The sequence below is a fragment of the Mytilus californianus genome, unplaced genomic scaffold, assembly GCF_021869535.1.
Source record: "Mytilus californianus isolate M0D057914Y unplaced genomic scaffold, xbMytCali1.0.p SCAF_75, whole genome shotgun sequence".
NCBI classification, from domain to species: Eukaryota; Metazoa; Mollusca; class Bivalvia; order Mytilida; family Mytilidae; genus Mytilus; species Mytilus californianus.
Genome location: NW_026262729.1, coordinates 316,883 through 333,231, shown reverse-complemented (window position 1 = coordinate 333,231; position 16,349 = coordinate 316,883). Strand labels below are relative to the sequence as shown.

The 16,349-nt window shown below is 29.9% G+C and overlaps 1 protein-coding gene across 2 annotated transcripts in view; it reads left to right on the top strand.

Moving 5' to 3' along the window:
* The window catches only part of LOC127710377 (uncharacterized), a 34,379-nt gene extending 32,679 nt beyond the window's left edge, over positions 1–1,700 (top strand). For both annotated transcript variants that reach the window (XM_052216204.1, XM_052216205.1), the window contains exon 9: positions 1,009–1,700. In XM_052216204.1, coding sequence (XP_052072164.1) covers positions 1,009–1,406 — 398 coding nt within the window. In that variant the 3' untranslated portion in view covers positions 1,407–1,700. The remainder of the gene's footprint in view (positions 1–1,008) is intronic.
* The last annotated feature ends 14,649 nt before the right edge of the window (positions 1,701–16,349 follow it).

Genomic DNA, 16,349 nt, shown 5'->3' with positions numbered 1-16,349 from the left:
TTTTCCACACTTTTTTTCGTCATGCTTGAAGATATTGATTTAATAATTGGTACATTGTTTTATCATGACAAGATACAGATCTAATTCGAATTTTGTTCCGGTCTGATGATTTTGTGCAGAGTCATGGTCCTTGGACTTAGAAAATTCACTCAAATAATCAGTTTTCCACACTTTTTTTCGTCATGCTTGAAGATATTGATTTGATAATTGGTATATAGTTTTATCATGACAAGTTACAGACCAAGTTAGAATTTTGTTTCGGTCTGATGATTTTGTGCAGAGTTATGGTCCTTGGACTTAGAAAATTCACTTTATTAATCAGTTTTCCTCACTTTTTGTCATCATGCTTGAAGATATTGACTTGATATTTGTTATATAGTTTACACCATGACAAGTTATAGATCAAGTTAGCATATTGTTCCAGTACAATTAATTTTTAACCGGTAGGGGACTATGTATTGCCATGCAATACTTTCAGAATGCGTAAAAGTTGGTATCCTACGAAATGTTAAAATTCCAATTTTTTTTTAAATTGGAAAACAAGAGAATTACCTAATTAATTTACCTTTAAAATGCCAACACTGACATTACGCTATAAACTCTCAAAATTGATTGTTTTCTCATGTTTCATATAGAATGATATATAAGAAAATGGCTGAAACAGCTGTTATATAATGTGTTTGTACAGGTATAAGACTAGCCTCTACTATTAGAACAAGAAGCTCCTTTAATTAATTACAATTATTTGATCAGAGGCATCTTTAGGTGCTACATATATGGTTAATGCAAAGACTTTTTGCAAATCCCCATGGAGCTAAATATATGGTTGATGCATGGACTTTTTACAAGTTCCACTCCTAATAAAAGCTTAGAATGTATAAACTCCTGAATTAGTGTGGAGTCAATGAAGATTTTCAGAAGTACAAAACGATATTAACATAAGAGAATAATAGTTTACAAAACACTAACGAATAAGGTATTAATCAATATTTTTTTCCATGATTTCAGAAAACAAAGTGACAGCTACAGTGACAATAAGTGCTCAGCCTGTCAATGTTAATCATTATCTGACAGCACCAGCCAGTCTGGTCACATCTCATGCAACCAGTCATGTAGAAACAGAAGCATCACCATCGGTACCGAACAATCCCGGCACGTGGCCGTCACCCGATACAGAACAGCCATTAAATTATGTTGACCTTTCACCTTGTCATTTGTACCAATCAATACGGAGACAGCAACCTATTGATGGGTCACCTGACAGAGCAGCATCGCAGCCTTTATTACACAATGTAGAACATTTATATCCAAGTTTACCACCGTCAACAAATTTGTTGTTTTCACGAGGATCTTCACAAGACTCAGAAATCGATGATGATAATACAAATGTGAAATCAACGAGCTGATTTGTGTATATTTAATGTTAAACAATATATGAAAAAGCATTTAAAATAAATAACCTCTTTTTACTGGAGTTTACATTTCACTGAGGATATTACTGAATTATTGTTCTAAAACTTAGATATTGGATCTGTTATGAAAGCTGGACTTTTTTTTCTTTTTTTTTTCGTATTGGTTTTCTATGTCACTTCTGTGCCTTTAAAAAATTGATAACATAATGAATTTTCTAACTTTCATTCATTAGATTTCAATATAGAATAATTGATTTGAGTTAGATTCTCATTAATTATTTAGTTAGTTTTTTTCCATTCATTAAGATATTTGTTTATCCATAATATGTATTTTTTTTTTGATGTGAATAATTTTTTCAGTGATTTGTAAACGTCCAGGAAGAATTTTAAATATACATAGATCTTTTTTTACATGTACAGAGATTTTGAATCAATTTGAATAATGATATATGCTAATGTGTCAAACTTTTTGTAGATATAGTTTTGTTTATGTATGTACTTGTAGAGAAGTGATTTTTAAATTGCTCACTTGTAGAATTAGAATTTTGTAGTATACATAAAGGAGTACTCTGATAGCTAAAATAATCATGTGTTTGACTGAATGATTAAGTTTTTAAAAACTCATCTTTCCTACATTTCCTCGTATTTCATACTAAGAAGGGCTGTATAAACCAGAAGGGGAGTTGCAATAAATTCAATTGCTTCTTCTTTTTAAGGGAAAAAAACTTATTTTACAAATGTTTTTCATAAAACCTGATCATTTTTATAGATCAGAAGAAAAGACAGATTAAAACATACTGTGTGTATAATACCATTTAAGGGTTAATGAGTTTTGAGGATTTCAGGGGGTTAGGAGCAAATGTAATCAGATGTTCACCAATATGGTACATTTACAATTTCTTTAATGATGAAAAATGACATGAAGTTATGATAAAAAGCATCAGAATTTTCTGAGACCATGAAACAAACAACTGTTTTTCTCAAAATGAACTTAATTTTCAGTCTCAAATGGATTTTGGTTTCAGCATGTTTTAATATAGATATAGAGAAATTTAGGTCACATAAAATAATTAGTAATGATATCACATTATGGGATGTTAAGAGTTGAATTGCGAAAGAAAGTTGAATGACTGGGAAGTCTTATATAGAATGTTAAGGAATTGTTTTGGACTGAAGTTTGGAAAGGTTCAAGGTCAAAATTAACAATACAATCTTCTCTAGAATAAATACATTTAATGAAGAGTTAAATAATTTTAATGTGTTTGTATTTTTCATATTGTTGAGGGCAGCATTGTACAATATTCAACGACAATATCACAATTTGGGGTTTTTATGAAAATTTGAATGATACATCTTCATATCATTAAAACTGATATTCTTTTTCGATTCCCGAAAACTATATTTTTGTTAATCATAATGATAAAAAAAGAATACACTCAAAATGCAATTCAGTAAACAAAATTATTCTTACAGGTGTGTAATTATGCATGCTGATGGTGAATTTGTATTAAAGTTTCTACCATATTTGTTAAAAAAAAATTTTTTTAATCGAGATATTTGAACAAGGAAAAAAACATGTAAATATTTCAAAATCCCCTTTGCAAGTTTTCATTGAAACTTATTCTATATATGAATGCCAAAAATCATCCAAAGCTGCTTTAAGAAAAACAGGAGATAATTAATTCTTCAGTAACTCATGTATTTATTTCTAGAAAAAATAATTTGAAAGTCATTTGAAATTATATGCCTTTTAAACAATGCAAGACCATCTTGGCCAGCATTTTTATTTAATCTGTTTCCATCCGTCCTTCAGTCCTATTTATAATTAACAATGGCTCACAAGGCAGCATCGTAAGATATAAATATGTATGTGGTGTCCTTATTGTTGTCATAGAAACACATCCAGACGTTTGTTGTCGTACTAATTATTTATGTGCATATCAGTTGTGTGTTTATGGAAACCTTGTTCATTTCACGAACCTTTTACATATCTTAACATCGTATGTCTTTCCGTTTTGAACTGAAAAGTTTGGGTCCTTTTACCACTTTTTTGTCAATCTGTATAAATATTTTATACCAGGAAAATTGAGGACTGTTTGGATGGAAGAAACTTTTATTGTAAATTTTATTTTGGTGGTGAAATAATTTGGTAAATTTGATTAATGTAAGACACTGATTCTATCCCACAATGCATTGTTTTGATAGTCAATAAACAATGTGATACTCCTGTTATTGACCTTCTAAAATAAAACATTTCATTCCCATTACATTAATATGTGGAAAGGCAAATTGATTTAGAAATAAAGCATGTGAAAATTTCCCAAACATTTTTGTTTTCATAATGGATTTTAATAAATCGTGGAGTTGTGTAAAACATCATTTAATTTATATGACAATTTTATGCAAATAATTGTACAAATTGTTGATTATGATAATGCATTTTTAAATATTTTACATTCTAGTATACACATATTACAAAAATACACTAAGACATAACAGATCTGTTTAGGAATTTTTGAAAACTTCAGATGAAAATGCAATCCTATCAGTTTTAACAAAAAATTGGGTTAAAAAATCAAAATACCTTATAAGATAAACTTATAGTTTGTTTAAATGATATCATAAGTCCATTAATTTCTAAGCAGTAAACCATCAGATATTCTGTGCCAACTTGCCATGTACATATTCTGAGTGTCATCTGCCATGCTTTACATTTACTAATATATGCATGTTGCTGTTATTACTATAGTTGATGGACTAATTTCAATTACTTGAAGATGTCCCAACAACTATAGTATTTGTACAAAGAAGAATAGAACTTAGGATCCTTTAATCCTAAAAAAAAATATAGAAGGTGCTTCAAAAACAGCTGATCTGGAAAAAAGATAATTTTTATGATGTCAGCTCATTATGTGAGTAAAAAAGTATATTGACATTTTACAACTCATATTTAATCTAGTCAGTTCAGTACATTACAATGTGTGTTCACTACAGATCTCAAGTTCATGGAAATAGTGTTCTAAATATAATTTTTTCATTGTTAAACAAACATTATATATCACAGTGATTTTTTTTCTCATCAATATTTTTCTCAGGTGTTAAAACAAGAAAATGGCAAATTTATCCATCTTTTCTAAAATATTAAATAGTCATAATTCATTTCTGCCAAAGTATGATAATATATAGCTATTAAACAATACCCAGACACTTTGTGACAACATAGAAAATCAGAAAAAAAGACTGGGGTTTTTCCCTATACATGTTTAGAATTTCGTCATTCCATGTATTCTCAAATGCCAGTCTATCAAAAATCATCTTCTCCATAGTCAGTTCCAGAAAACAAATGTCTGTTTGTCAATTATTAAGTTTTAAAAACTCACTTGATTTAATTTTGTTTAGCAATTTGCATAGGTCTGTTCCCAGGTATGAACAGTTAGTTTGTCCTACAGTAATTGTTGTTTATTTATTTTGTATTTTTTCAGTGTATATTTATCAGTATTACTCTAAGATTTATTTTACTTTACTCTCCTTTTGATCTTGCTCTTGTGTTTGTTATTGTATTTTTTGTAAATGCGATTTTTCATTCTTACGATTCTGTTTTACACAGATGTATGTGTATATACAGTAGATATTTTATTTTATGTATGGAAGCGTGAACCTTAGTTGTATGTAATGCTTGATTTTTATGTCTGTGCAGCCTCTTTTCCAATATGTTACTCATTTTTTCAAATATCCATGATAGAATCCACCAGAACTATATGAGTTAGAGCACATGTTGACTCTCCTTATATCTCCCAATTCTGAAAGAACCTTTGTGAAGTTACATGTATGTAACATCTATTTTGATTGGACAGACCTAAAAGTTTAAACCGTAAATATATGAATATTCTTGTAAGGAGCAGGGAAAAAAACAGATTAGAATAGCAAATATGAATACTAAAACCAGTCAAATATTTAACATTACCAGTTTCCTATAGTGCCATTAGTGGGCTTTGGAAAAAGGTCACAGAGGTCAATTATTCCTCTGGAAAACACAACTTCTTCATACTTTTGATTTCTCATTTCATTTAAAATTGAATTTTTAAAAGAGTTTGAGATACAGAGAGTCAACTGAATTACTGTGATACTGTTATTTATACTTAGTAAAACAATTGGATGATCTAGATTGCTTAACCTTGTCAAGGTCACATATTTTAGGTCAAAGTAAGTGATTTTATTCAAAAGATTTTAGAGACCATACTTTGAATGTGGCAGCTAATATTGTAGTATTTAGTTATATTTGATATAATATCTATTTATGGTAAAAAGGCTGACTTATGTTTACTTTGATAGAAAAGACCAAATTTTCTTTCAAAAGGTCAATTTTATTCAAATTGTGACATGAGCTATTTAGACAAAATTCTGGTTAGTCTTTAAAAGTAAAGTAGCTGAAATCACCAAGTTTCACCAAATGCTATCTCTAATAGTCTGAAGAGATTTAACTACATAAAAGAAAATTGGTTAAAAGATAAATATCTTTGTTGTAAAGAATTTCCATAGTATTTAGGCTTTTATAAACATTCCAGGAGATCAAGTTAGTAGTAAAACTTGTAATAGTCTTTGAATTTAAAAATCTATGTTCTTATTAATAAATTAAAAAACATGTGGGACTATTTGCAATCTGAGACATTTTACTTATGGGGGTTTTTAACGACCTTGACTGGCTATAAAGCCCTCACACGGTCAGCCCTGGCTTGCGTCTTTTTGGGCTTTTAAATAATTTATTTTTACCATAAGGTAGTGTTATTCTACATTTTCTTTATTGTTTTAACCTTTTATACTAAATTAAAAATGTCCAGTGACACAGGACATGGAACATGGACCAATGAAATTCCAGGATTGATGTTTTTTTGTTCAGGATGAAAAGTCCCCAAAATCACCATCTTGTCACATGTCTAAATTCCATTTTGAATTTTGTACATTTTTTTTAAAATGAAGTTAAAACTTGTTATCCAATGCTGTTATAAATGAATATTAAATTAGTTATGTAAATATACTTTGTATGCAAATTTTACATTAGACATTCCAACTTTGGTCTGATTATGGTGTAAGAAATTGGACGTTAGTTAGAATTTTCATGGGTTTGTCGTACAAATGGAAATATTTCTCAAGTTTGTATATTCATGGATGTTTGTCTGGTAAAGCCCCAAGACTAATTCTGATGAGTATTTTGATCAATTCAAAGAATTGCAATAAATAAGATTTAATCGTTAAAAATAATTACTGAGTTTATAAGAAATTACTATTTTTTCTAATTTCACTTAAAACAGAATTCAGATTAACCCTTATGAGAATGTTGCATTTGTATGACAGATTCTGGTTGGAGACTTTGGAAACAATAGAGCAGCATGTTTAGGAGAATACTATTGAAAAAAAAATGGCTATATATGTGAAAATTTATATAAAACAAATATATCTTTACATAATATATCATGGAGGATGTCACTTGTGTTTAGAACTTTTACAGACCATTTTTACAGAGAATGTTCTTCTTTATTATGTGATAATAAATATTACAAATTGTGTGCATGCTCAAAATGTTAACCAGGAATTCATTTTAAAATTTTTTGTTAAAAGACCCAAACAATTATTTGGATCAGCAAAACTTATCAGATTGGTTTTCTGAATTTCAATAATTAAATGGGAGAAAAAAATAAAGAATTTAAAACTCTTAGCAGTTTCTTAACCTCTCTAAATTGAAGACCTGTTTGAGCACAAAAATTTTAAAAATATTTAACACATGTGTACAGTTGGTATCAAAGGGGACATAACTCTGTAAAAATGGTTATGAAGTGACACTAAAAGATTTGTTGATTTTTCAGTGGTTTGACCGCTTTGTTATAGAATCTTTGCCTTGCTTTAAGTGGATTGTACACACTATAAAATTTGTGATTTTTTTATACATATATTGTTTGTTGTTGTAGACATTGTGACACTTCTAAAGTATAACAGTAGAAACTGTTTCTAAACTTTGATGTATATTTGTAATAAGGGTTGTCGTTTACATTTACAAACTTTATGACAATATGATCTAAGTTTCTTGAACTGACGAAAATGGTATAATTGATATTTAGTATTGGATCGTGAAAATGGTATAATTGATATTAAGTATTGGATCGTGAAAATGGTATAATTGATATTTAGTATTGGATCCTGAATTCATGTAAAGATCGTGAAAGTTTGGTCTCACGTTGGTTGTATTTTACATATTTCATCAGGAGACATGAATATGGGTTAAAAAAATAAAAATACTAATAAATAAGGTTGAATTAAGTCATTAAAGTGATAAAGAAATAGTTCGATAATTAATTTATTCATTTATAATTATTATTTTTACTGAAGTTTCTTTTTGTTAAGAGTCTGTAAGCAGGGTAATTAGTTGCAACACTATTTATTGTGGCTTTTTCAGTTGCTTATTTGCTTTTTTAAAAGCAATACTAGTATTAAAGTAATCCAGTGCTTGTAATTTAGGTTGCAATGGTGAAAATATTGCTAACAAGCTAATGTTAGATGGTTATTCTTGCTTTGTTTTCGTTTTGCAAGATAAGAATGTAAAAGGGTTATATAACTTAAGAATTCACAACCACAGGAAATGTGTGCAGTTAAATTTTAATTTTTTAATAACTAAAGACATGATATAGAGGTTGTTGGCCATATTGGCTGAAGGGAGTAAACACTGGTATATCATTTTAGAGGTTATGAAAAATTATAGTGAGGTTTTAAAATCTAAAATTTAAAAAAAATATAAAATCTGTACTGATCTGTGAATACCATGTTTTCATTTGCATGAAAAAGTTTAAAACTTCTTTATTTGTTCATTATAAAATCATTTCTATGTTCAGTGCTGGTACAACTGTATTATATTGTCTTGCTTTTTATTTTATATTTATAACCTTTTTTGTGCCATATTTTGATATACACTTTTTCTAGGACTGTTCCAATGAATGATTATTTTTATTTAAAAAAAATGTAGATTTGAGGGAGGGGGAGGGGAAGTAAAAACAGACAACACCATGTGCAAATGGAAAAAAAAGACAAAAATCAGATTACAAAACAGTACACAAAAAACAGTTTGACACAAAAAGGATAATAGGACTGCTGCACAAGAAATTTTAATCTTCTTTGTTGCAAAGCCTTAGTTGTTTTGTTGGAACAGCCCTTTTATGATATTTTTATTTTAAAAGTGCTTAAATGTAAATGTTTTTATTTATAAAAAGTGCAATATATTTTACTCTTTTTATTTTATATATAATTTAATGATTTTATTATATGGTTCAGTTTTATTTGTTGTTTACTTTTTGGATAACTGTTTCAAATATATTTTTATAAAACAAAAACAATTATTTTATTCAGATATTGTTTTGAGTTCAATTTTTTCCAATATATAGTAATCATTAAACAAGTGTAGCTTGACAAGCATATACATGATTTTCTTATATTATAACAATTCTGTAAATTATTCCATATGAAATCAGAAATATTCAAAAAAAAAAGTTTATAGTTGAATAAAAAAAAAATGAACTATAAAATGTAAGGAAAGTTTATTTCGGATAAAATGTTATTATTTCAGCTTATTTTGATTTAATGTATGTAATTTTTACATAATTCTTACAAGCCTTTTACTCATTAAAGTTGCCTAAAATCATCACCAATTGTTAGCATCACGTCAATGGTACATGTACTCACAATGGTATAAAGCTTACAATGATTTTTGCTTCATGGTGATGTATTTATATATTTTCTGAGCTTGCACATGAAATTTTTTCAGAAGGAATTGGTTTTGTATATAATTTCAGTGCATAATTGGCAGCAGGTCTTGAGGCCACATTGATGATCATACCAAGTTCTTCCTTATTCTGTTATATAATGGTATTTTTATTCAGTTATGACTTTTCAGGCTCAAAGGCTACTTTTGTTTACAGAAAAGTAATACATTGTATGTAACAAAATGATTTCATAACAGAACTTTTAACAGTTTAATAATGGCCTCCAGGGTATCAATTTCTAGTCATATTTATTGGATTATTTCTTAAAATGCTGTTCTTTATTAATTTATTAATTATTTTGAGATTATTATTTATATTAACCAAAGAAATATTGAAGATGATGTATGTTTACTTTGAACTTGTAATGATATATTTTCTTTCATAAAATGAACAATAAATTTGCAGAAACAGTAGAGTTTATTTGCCTGATTGCCTTTTACTACTACACATTATATTACTGTGGATTCATTATTATTCTTGGGATACAAGTATTTGCGGATTTTGCCGAGTGAGCCATGAATTTTTATATGTTTAACTAACAACAAATTTTCTATAGGCTTGTATACAGACTTTGGCAAATCCATGAAATGAAATATTCATGAAAATACAATTTTTCCTCAATCCACCAAAATGAATTCACAGTAAATGAATCATCTGTAAAAATGCCATGGAATATGGAGGGAGAAATGATAAACTTTGTGGGATAAAATTTTTAACAAATTGTGCCAAGAAAATTTCAGTATCGACATGAATAAAAGGAGTTATGGGATATGTCATGAGGCTGCAACCTGATGACACAACATAACTAACATCTTTATGGTCTTTAACAACAGACAGGTGTCTATACAATACTGTAAATTAAGAAATATTTGTATGTTTTTATTCTTGCGAAAAACTGTGACAGGATGGGTTTCGCAAATATAAAACCTTGCAATTTAAATTTTATAACATTATTTGTTGGCATTATTTCCTGAAATCTCAACAATGAATTGCACAATATTTTCTGTTTGAAGAAGGAAGGGTCTTTTTTTTTTGGCAAGTCAGGTTTTGGCCTTTTTTTTTTCAGAACTGTGGGATTAATGATTATTAGTCGAAGGGGACTTTAGGTTTGCACTCCGTCTGTCTGTCTGTCTGTCCATCCGTCAGGACGGCAAATCAGTTTTCCACACTTTTTTTCTTCGTCCTTGAAGATATTGGTTTGATATTTGGTGTATTGTTTATCATGACAAGTTACAGATCAAGTTCGAATTTTGTTCCGGTCTGATGATTTTATGCAGATTTATTATGAAATTCACAGTTTTCGGCATTTTTTTTCGTCATGCTTGAAGATATTGATTTGATAATTGGTGTATAGTTTTTTTAATGACAGGTTACAGATCAAGTTCGAATTTTGTTCCGGTCTGATGGTTTTGTGCAGTGTTATGGTCCTTGGACTTAGAAAATTCACTCAAATAATCAGGTTTCCTTACTTTTGTTTCGTCATGCTTGAAAATATTGATTTGATAATTGGTATATAGTTTTATCATGACAAGTTACAGATCAAGTTCGAATTTTGTACCGGTCTGATGATTTTGTTCAGAGTTATGGTCCTTGGACATAGCAAATTCACTTAAATAATCAGTTTTCCACACTTTTTTTCTTCATCCTTGAAGATATTGGTGTGATATTTGGTGTATTGTTTTATCATGACAAGTCATAGATCAAATTAGCATTTTTTGCCAGTACAATGAATTTTTAACCGGTAGGGGACTACGTATTGCCATGCAATACTCTCAGAATGCTTGTTTTTTCAGGATCTGGGAAAGAATACTCAATTTTTTCCGGAATTTGGGATTTAGCGTTTATTTTCTTGGAATTAGGGATGACACCCACTCCTGGAATCTTAACACTTAATTGTTAAAAAACAGACTTTTCTTCAACTGCACAAGTTATTACAACTCTGGCTGTACCTAAATATTTGGTATACCCGAGTTCAAACAGGTCAGTGGTATGCATGAAGTAGTCTCTTAAGAAATACAAATACACATGTCCAAAAACAATGGTAGTTATAGCAAAGGGATGATTGATTTATAATGTAACAGCGCTGTGGAATAGTTCCAATTTTTATCTTGCCTACAGGAAGTCGCAGATACAGGACTATGACATGCTGTTTCCAGCATTGACAACAATTGTTAGTTTATGATATGGTCAATTTAAAGGAAACCACTACTTTAAATCAATATTTGGTTGACAGTTGTATTCCATTGACATATCTGATTTTGATGGAGATCATTTGGCCATGCACCCTTAGTCAATGTTACCAAATTTCATGGTGCTCTAATCATAGTTCCTGAGGAAAATGTGACAAAAATTTCATAAATGGTCAATATATGCAAGAATATTTGGTAAATAGGAAGTTGATGAGCAATTAATGAGAATACATCACACATTATATTACGCTCACGGACGGAAAGATATGGGTTAAACAGTATACTCCCATTCCTTTTGGGAGTATGATCAAACATGTCCTTTTATGGCTAATTTTTAGCTATCACTTTGCGTTCTTCATCTGTCTGTCTGTCGGCTGTAAACTTTTCTTTTAACATTTCCTCTGAAAATAGATTGAAACCTAAATTTTTCTGCTATAGGATGTCAACTACAAAGTTTGTTATTGTTGTCCTGGTTGACATCTGACAAGGGCAAAAATGGTCAGTGCAACAAGTTCCATCTACCCTGATAATTTGGGGAAAATCTGCCCACCTGTATTGAAGTCATAAATTGCCCCTGAAATATTCATTTTTTGCAGTTTTGGCTGTTATCATTAAAAATATAGGAGCTAGGTACAAAGTGTAAATTGCAAAAATAATAAACTCAAGATATTTTTTTCCTGAAAATTTCACAAAATCTGTCGTCCTGTTTTGGAGTTAATGAAATTTGGAAATAGTTCCATTGGCCCTGGTCAACCCACCAATTGGGGCAAATAATTTTGTTAAAAATAAAAATTTCATTTTGAGGAAACCAACTTTTTCCAAAAAGATGCTAGTTTTAGTAAAAGTGACCTTGAACCTCGTCTTTTTTTTTGCTATAAAATATATAGGCGCCTTCCCCTTCCCTACATCTTCCATTTGTACAAGTATCCTTCTATTCATATTAAGGAAACTCAGATTAAATACATTCTGGATCTAAATTTTGTTCAAAAACTGAAAAGTTTCCAATTTGTCATTATTAAGTGACCGTGGTGGTGGTATGACATAAATACTTCACGGAAGTCCTTAAGAATGAAATTATACATTCAATTACATTCAAGGCTGTATGTTCCACAGAGAGTCATATAGTAAATAATCATGTCACTACCACAGCTCAGCTTAAGGCCTCCTCTGAACATTTGAAGGTCCCAACTATGTATTGGTTACCTAAACTACACAAAAAACCCGTAAAATATCGTTTCATCTCGGCCTCTAGTAATTGTTCTACAACTAATCTTTTGGTGCTTTTAACAAGTTCCTTTTAAACTACTATCAAAGAACTTATCATTAATTTTTGTAAAAAAAACATATGAAAATAGTAGAATTAACTATTTTTGGAGCTGAAATTTACCCAAAGGAACTTACTTTAGATAAATCAAATATTAATAACAGCAATAACTGTCCTTTCCTAGATTTAGATATTTCAGTATCACACCAGAAACTCTACACAAAAATTTACCACAAAAAGGCTGATTTTTCTTTCCCTATTGTTAATTTTCCTTTTTTGGACTATGATGTTCCTTTGGCACCGTCCTATAGTGTTTACCGTCCTACAGTGTTTACCATCCTACAGTGTTTACAGTCCTACGGTGTTTATATATCCCAACTTGTTTGCTATGCTTGTGTCTGTTGTGACGTTTTGGATTTCAATGAGCAGGGGATGAAAAGGGAGGTATAGCATCTGTGAACCCTAAACACAGAGACCGGCTTAACTTCGCCATATGTATCATGAATAGTATCCAACTACTGTGTGTACTTACTCAAATTTCTTTTCAGTCAGTCAAGATTATCAGTATTATCTTATAGACAAATATAAAATATACATATTATGTAACAGAGTTTAACCTTGTAGCCATTTTTTTTCTATTTTCTCTCTTTACAATAAAAGAATATGCAACATAAACGAATAGAACACTTCTGCTTATTCATTTACCACAGACAATCTTTCATATGGAAGTCTGTAAAACATGCGTGTATTTCTTTCAACCAAATATACGCAATTTATTCCTTATATTAAACAAGTAGTAGACCTCAAACCTTATTGATAATACAATTTGTTCATTAATCTTTTAATCAAGGTCAAGAACAATAGGACTACTTCAGATCATTAGGGAGCTACCATTTGATTTTTATGGGGGGGGCTAGGATGAAATTTGAAAAAAATAGGCAGGACAGGAGTTTTGAGTAAAAAAAAAAGGCAGGATGATATCGAGACACTTTGCAAAAAAAAGGCAGGATGACATTTATGTAAAAAAAGTCTGGATAAACTAAAAAAAAAAGGCCGGACCGAATAGAGTGAAAAATAAAAACAAAATACCAAATGGTAGCTCCCTTAGGCATATGCATACTGATAACTTATTCGTTCCATCTTCTGAAAAAAAACTTTATGAAATTTTAGCATATATCCTAGCTGTTATCAAATTTGTACATAATCATGCATGATCAGCCTGAAAATGATTAAGAGAAACATAACAGCTAAATATGCAATTCCAATCAGATTATGGAAAGATAACAAAATTTCTCGATATTCAAAGAAAAAAACTTTGGAGTATCACAACCTGGTCATCCTGGTGTCATTCCAAAATAGACAGGATACATATATTTAGCTGCTGCTAAAACTGATGAAAAGCTACAACTCTATCTAGTCACTGAGAAGTGCTACAATGTTTATATATAAGCAGCACATAAACAGTAACAAGAAAGGCTGTTAACCTGTGAAATTTAAGACAGCAGAACTTATCATAAGTGGTTGCACTGTTAAATCACAAAAATAAAAAATCCGTAAGGGTTCCACGGAACACAGTGTCTCGTCTACTTTTGCTGTTAGTCGCAGGCTCAACTAAAATGGGGAAAAAATTATTAAAAATTTTCCTCTAGATACTATCTTTTGATTGTAAGAAGTTCTGTTCAAGTTTGGTAAAAATCCAAGAAGGTTTATAATCTAATAAATGTTTTAAAAACTTTAACTACAGACTGTATGTAATGTTAACTGGAATAAAAAAAAAGTCCATTCATAAGCAATATACGGAAAAACAGGAAATAAATTTTTACAAATTTCCTTCTAGATACTAGCTTTTGATCATAAACAAGCTTATATTTATAAGTAAAATAAAGATAAACAGGATTTTTTTTAACAAAATTTACTTTTGAATACTATCTTATGATCACAAACAAGCTTCTGTTCAAGTGTAGTACAAATCCAGGATAGTTTAAGAAAGTTATTAAAATTTGAAAAACTTTAACCACAGAGTGAATGTTATGTTAACAGGCAGAAAAACTAAGTCCATATATGAGTAAAATACGGATAAACAGGATTTTTTTTTACAAAATTTTCTTCTGGATATCATCTTATGATTATAAACAAGCTTCTGTCCAAGTTTGGTACAAATCTAGGATAGTTTAAGAAAGTTATAAAAATTTAAAAACTTAAACCACAGAGTGAATGTAATGTTAACTGGCAGAAAAACTAAGTCCATTTATAAGTAAAATACGGATAAACAGGATTTTATTTTTTTTTACAAAATTTACTTCTGGATACTATCTTATGATCATAAATAAGCTTCTGTCCAAGTTTGGTTGAAATGCAGGATAGTTTAAGAAAGTTATTAAAATTTGAAAAACTTTAACCACAGAGTGAATATTTATGGACGCCGCCGCCGCCAATGCTGACAGAATGTAGGATTGCTATGTCTCGCTTTTGCGACAAAAGTCGCAGGCTCGACAAAAAACAAACATGTAAACTAAAAATTTACAAAGGACAATTTACAATTAGTGGTTTATTTGGCCCTGTGAATTCACCAAAAATAAAATTGGTCTCTAAGTAGCCGGTTTGTCCTAAATTTGCATGAAATACTTGCTACTGGACATAGATCAAACAGCAATCAATTAATAAATGATTAATCTATAAGTTGTTAACCAGTATTTTACTCATAACAGGTAATGGAAACATCTGGTTTCAGCTGTTTTCATTTACAATATGAACAAAAAATCCTTATCAAAAGCCTTTTTTAATTTAAAGCATATATTTTCATATTTTGGAATTTGAAAATACAAAAAAGTATCATGGAAATGATATTACTGGAGTAAGATGGATCTTGTATTGTGTTAGGAGTAAATACATTTCTACTGTATAGTCTCCTACCTGTAAGATAGATCTTGTATTGTGTTAGGAGTAAATACATTTCTACTGTATAGTCTCCTACCTGTAAGATAGATCTTGTATTGTGTTAGGAGTAAATACATTTCTACTGTATAGTCTCCTACCTGTAAGATAGATCTTGTATTGTGTTAGGAGTAAATACATTTCTACTGTATAGTCTCCTACCTGTAAGATAGATCTTGTATTGTGTTAGGAGTAAATACATTTCTACTGTATAGTCTCCTACCTGTAAGATAGATCTTGTATTGTGTTAGGAGTAAATACATTTCTATTGTATAGTCTCCTACCTGTAAGATAGATCTTGTATTGTGTTAGGAGTAAATACATTTCTACTGTATAGTCTCCTACCTGTAAGATAGATCTTGTATTGTGATAGGAGTAAATACATTTCTATTGTATAGTCTCCTACCTGTAAGATAGATCTTGTATTGTGTTAGGAGTAAATACATTTCTACTGTATAGTCTCCTACCTGTAAGATAGATCTTGTATTGTGTTAGGAGTAAATACATTTCTACTGTATAGTCTCCTACCTGTAAGATAGATCTTGTATTGTGTTAGGAGTAAATACATTTCTACTGTATAGTCTCCTACCTGTAAGATAGATCTTGTATTGTGTTGAGAGTAAAAAACATTTCTATTGTATAGTCTCCTACCTGTAAGATAGATCTTGTATTGTGTTAGGAGTAAATACATTTCTACTGTATAGTCTCCTACCTGTAAGATAGATCTTGTATTGTGATAGGAGTA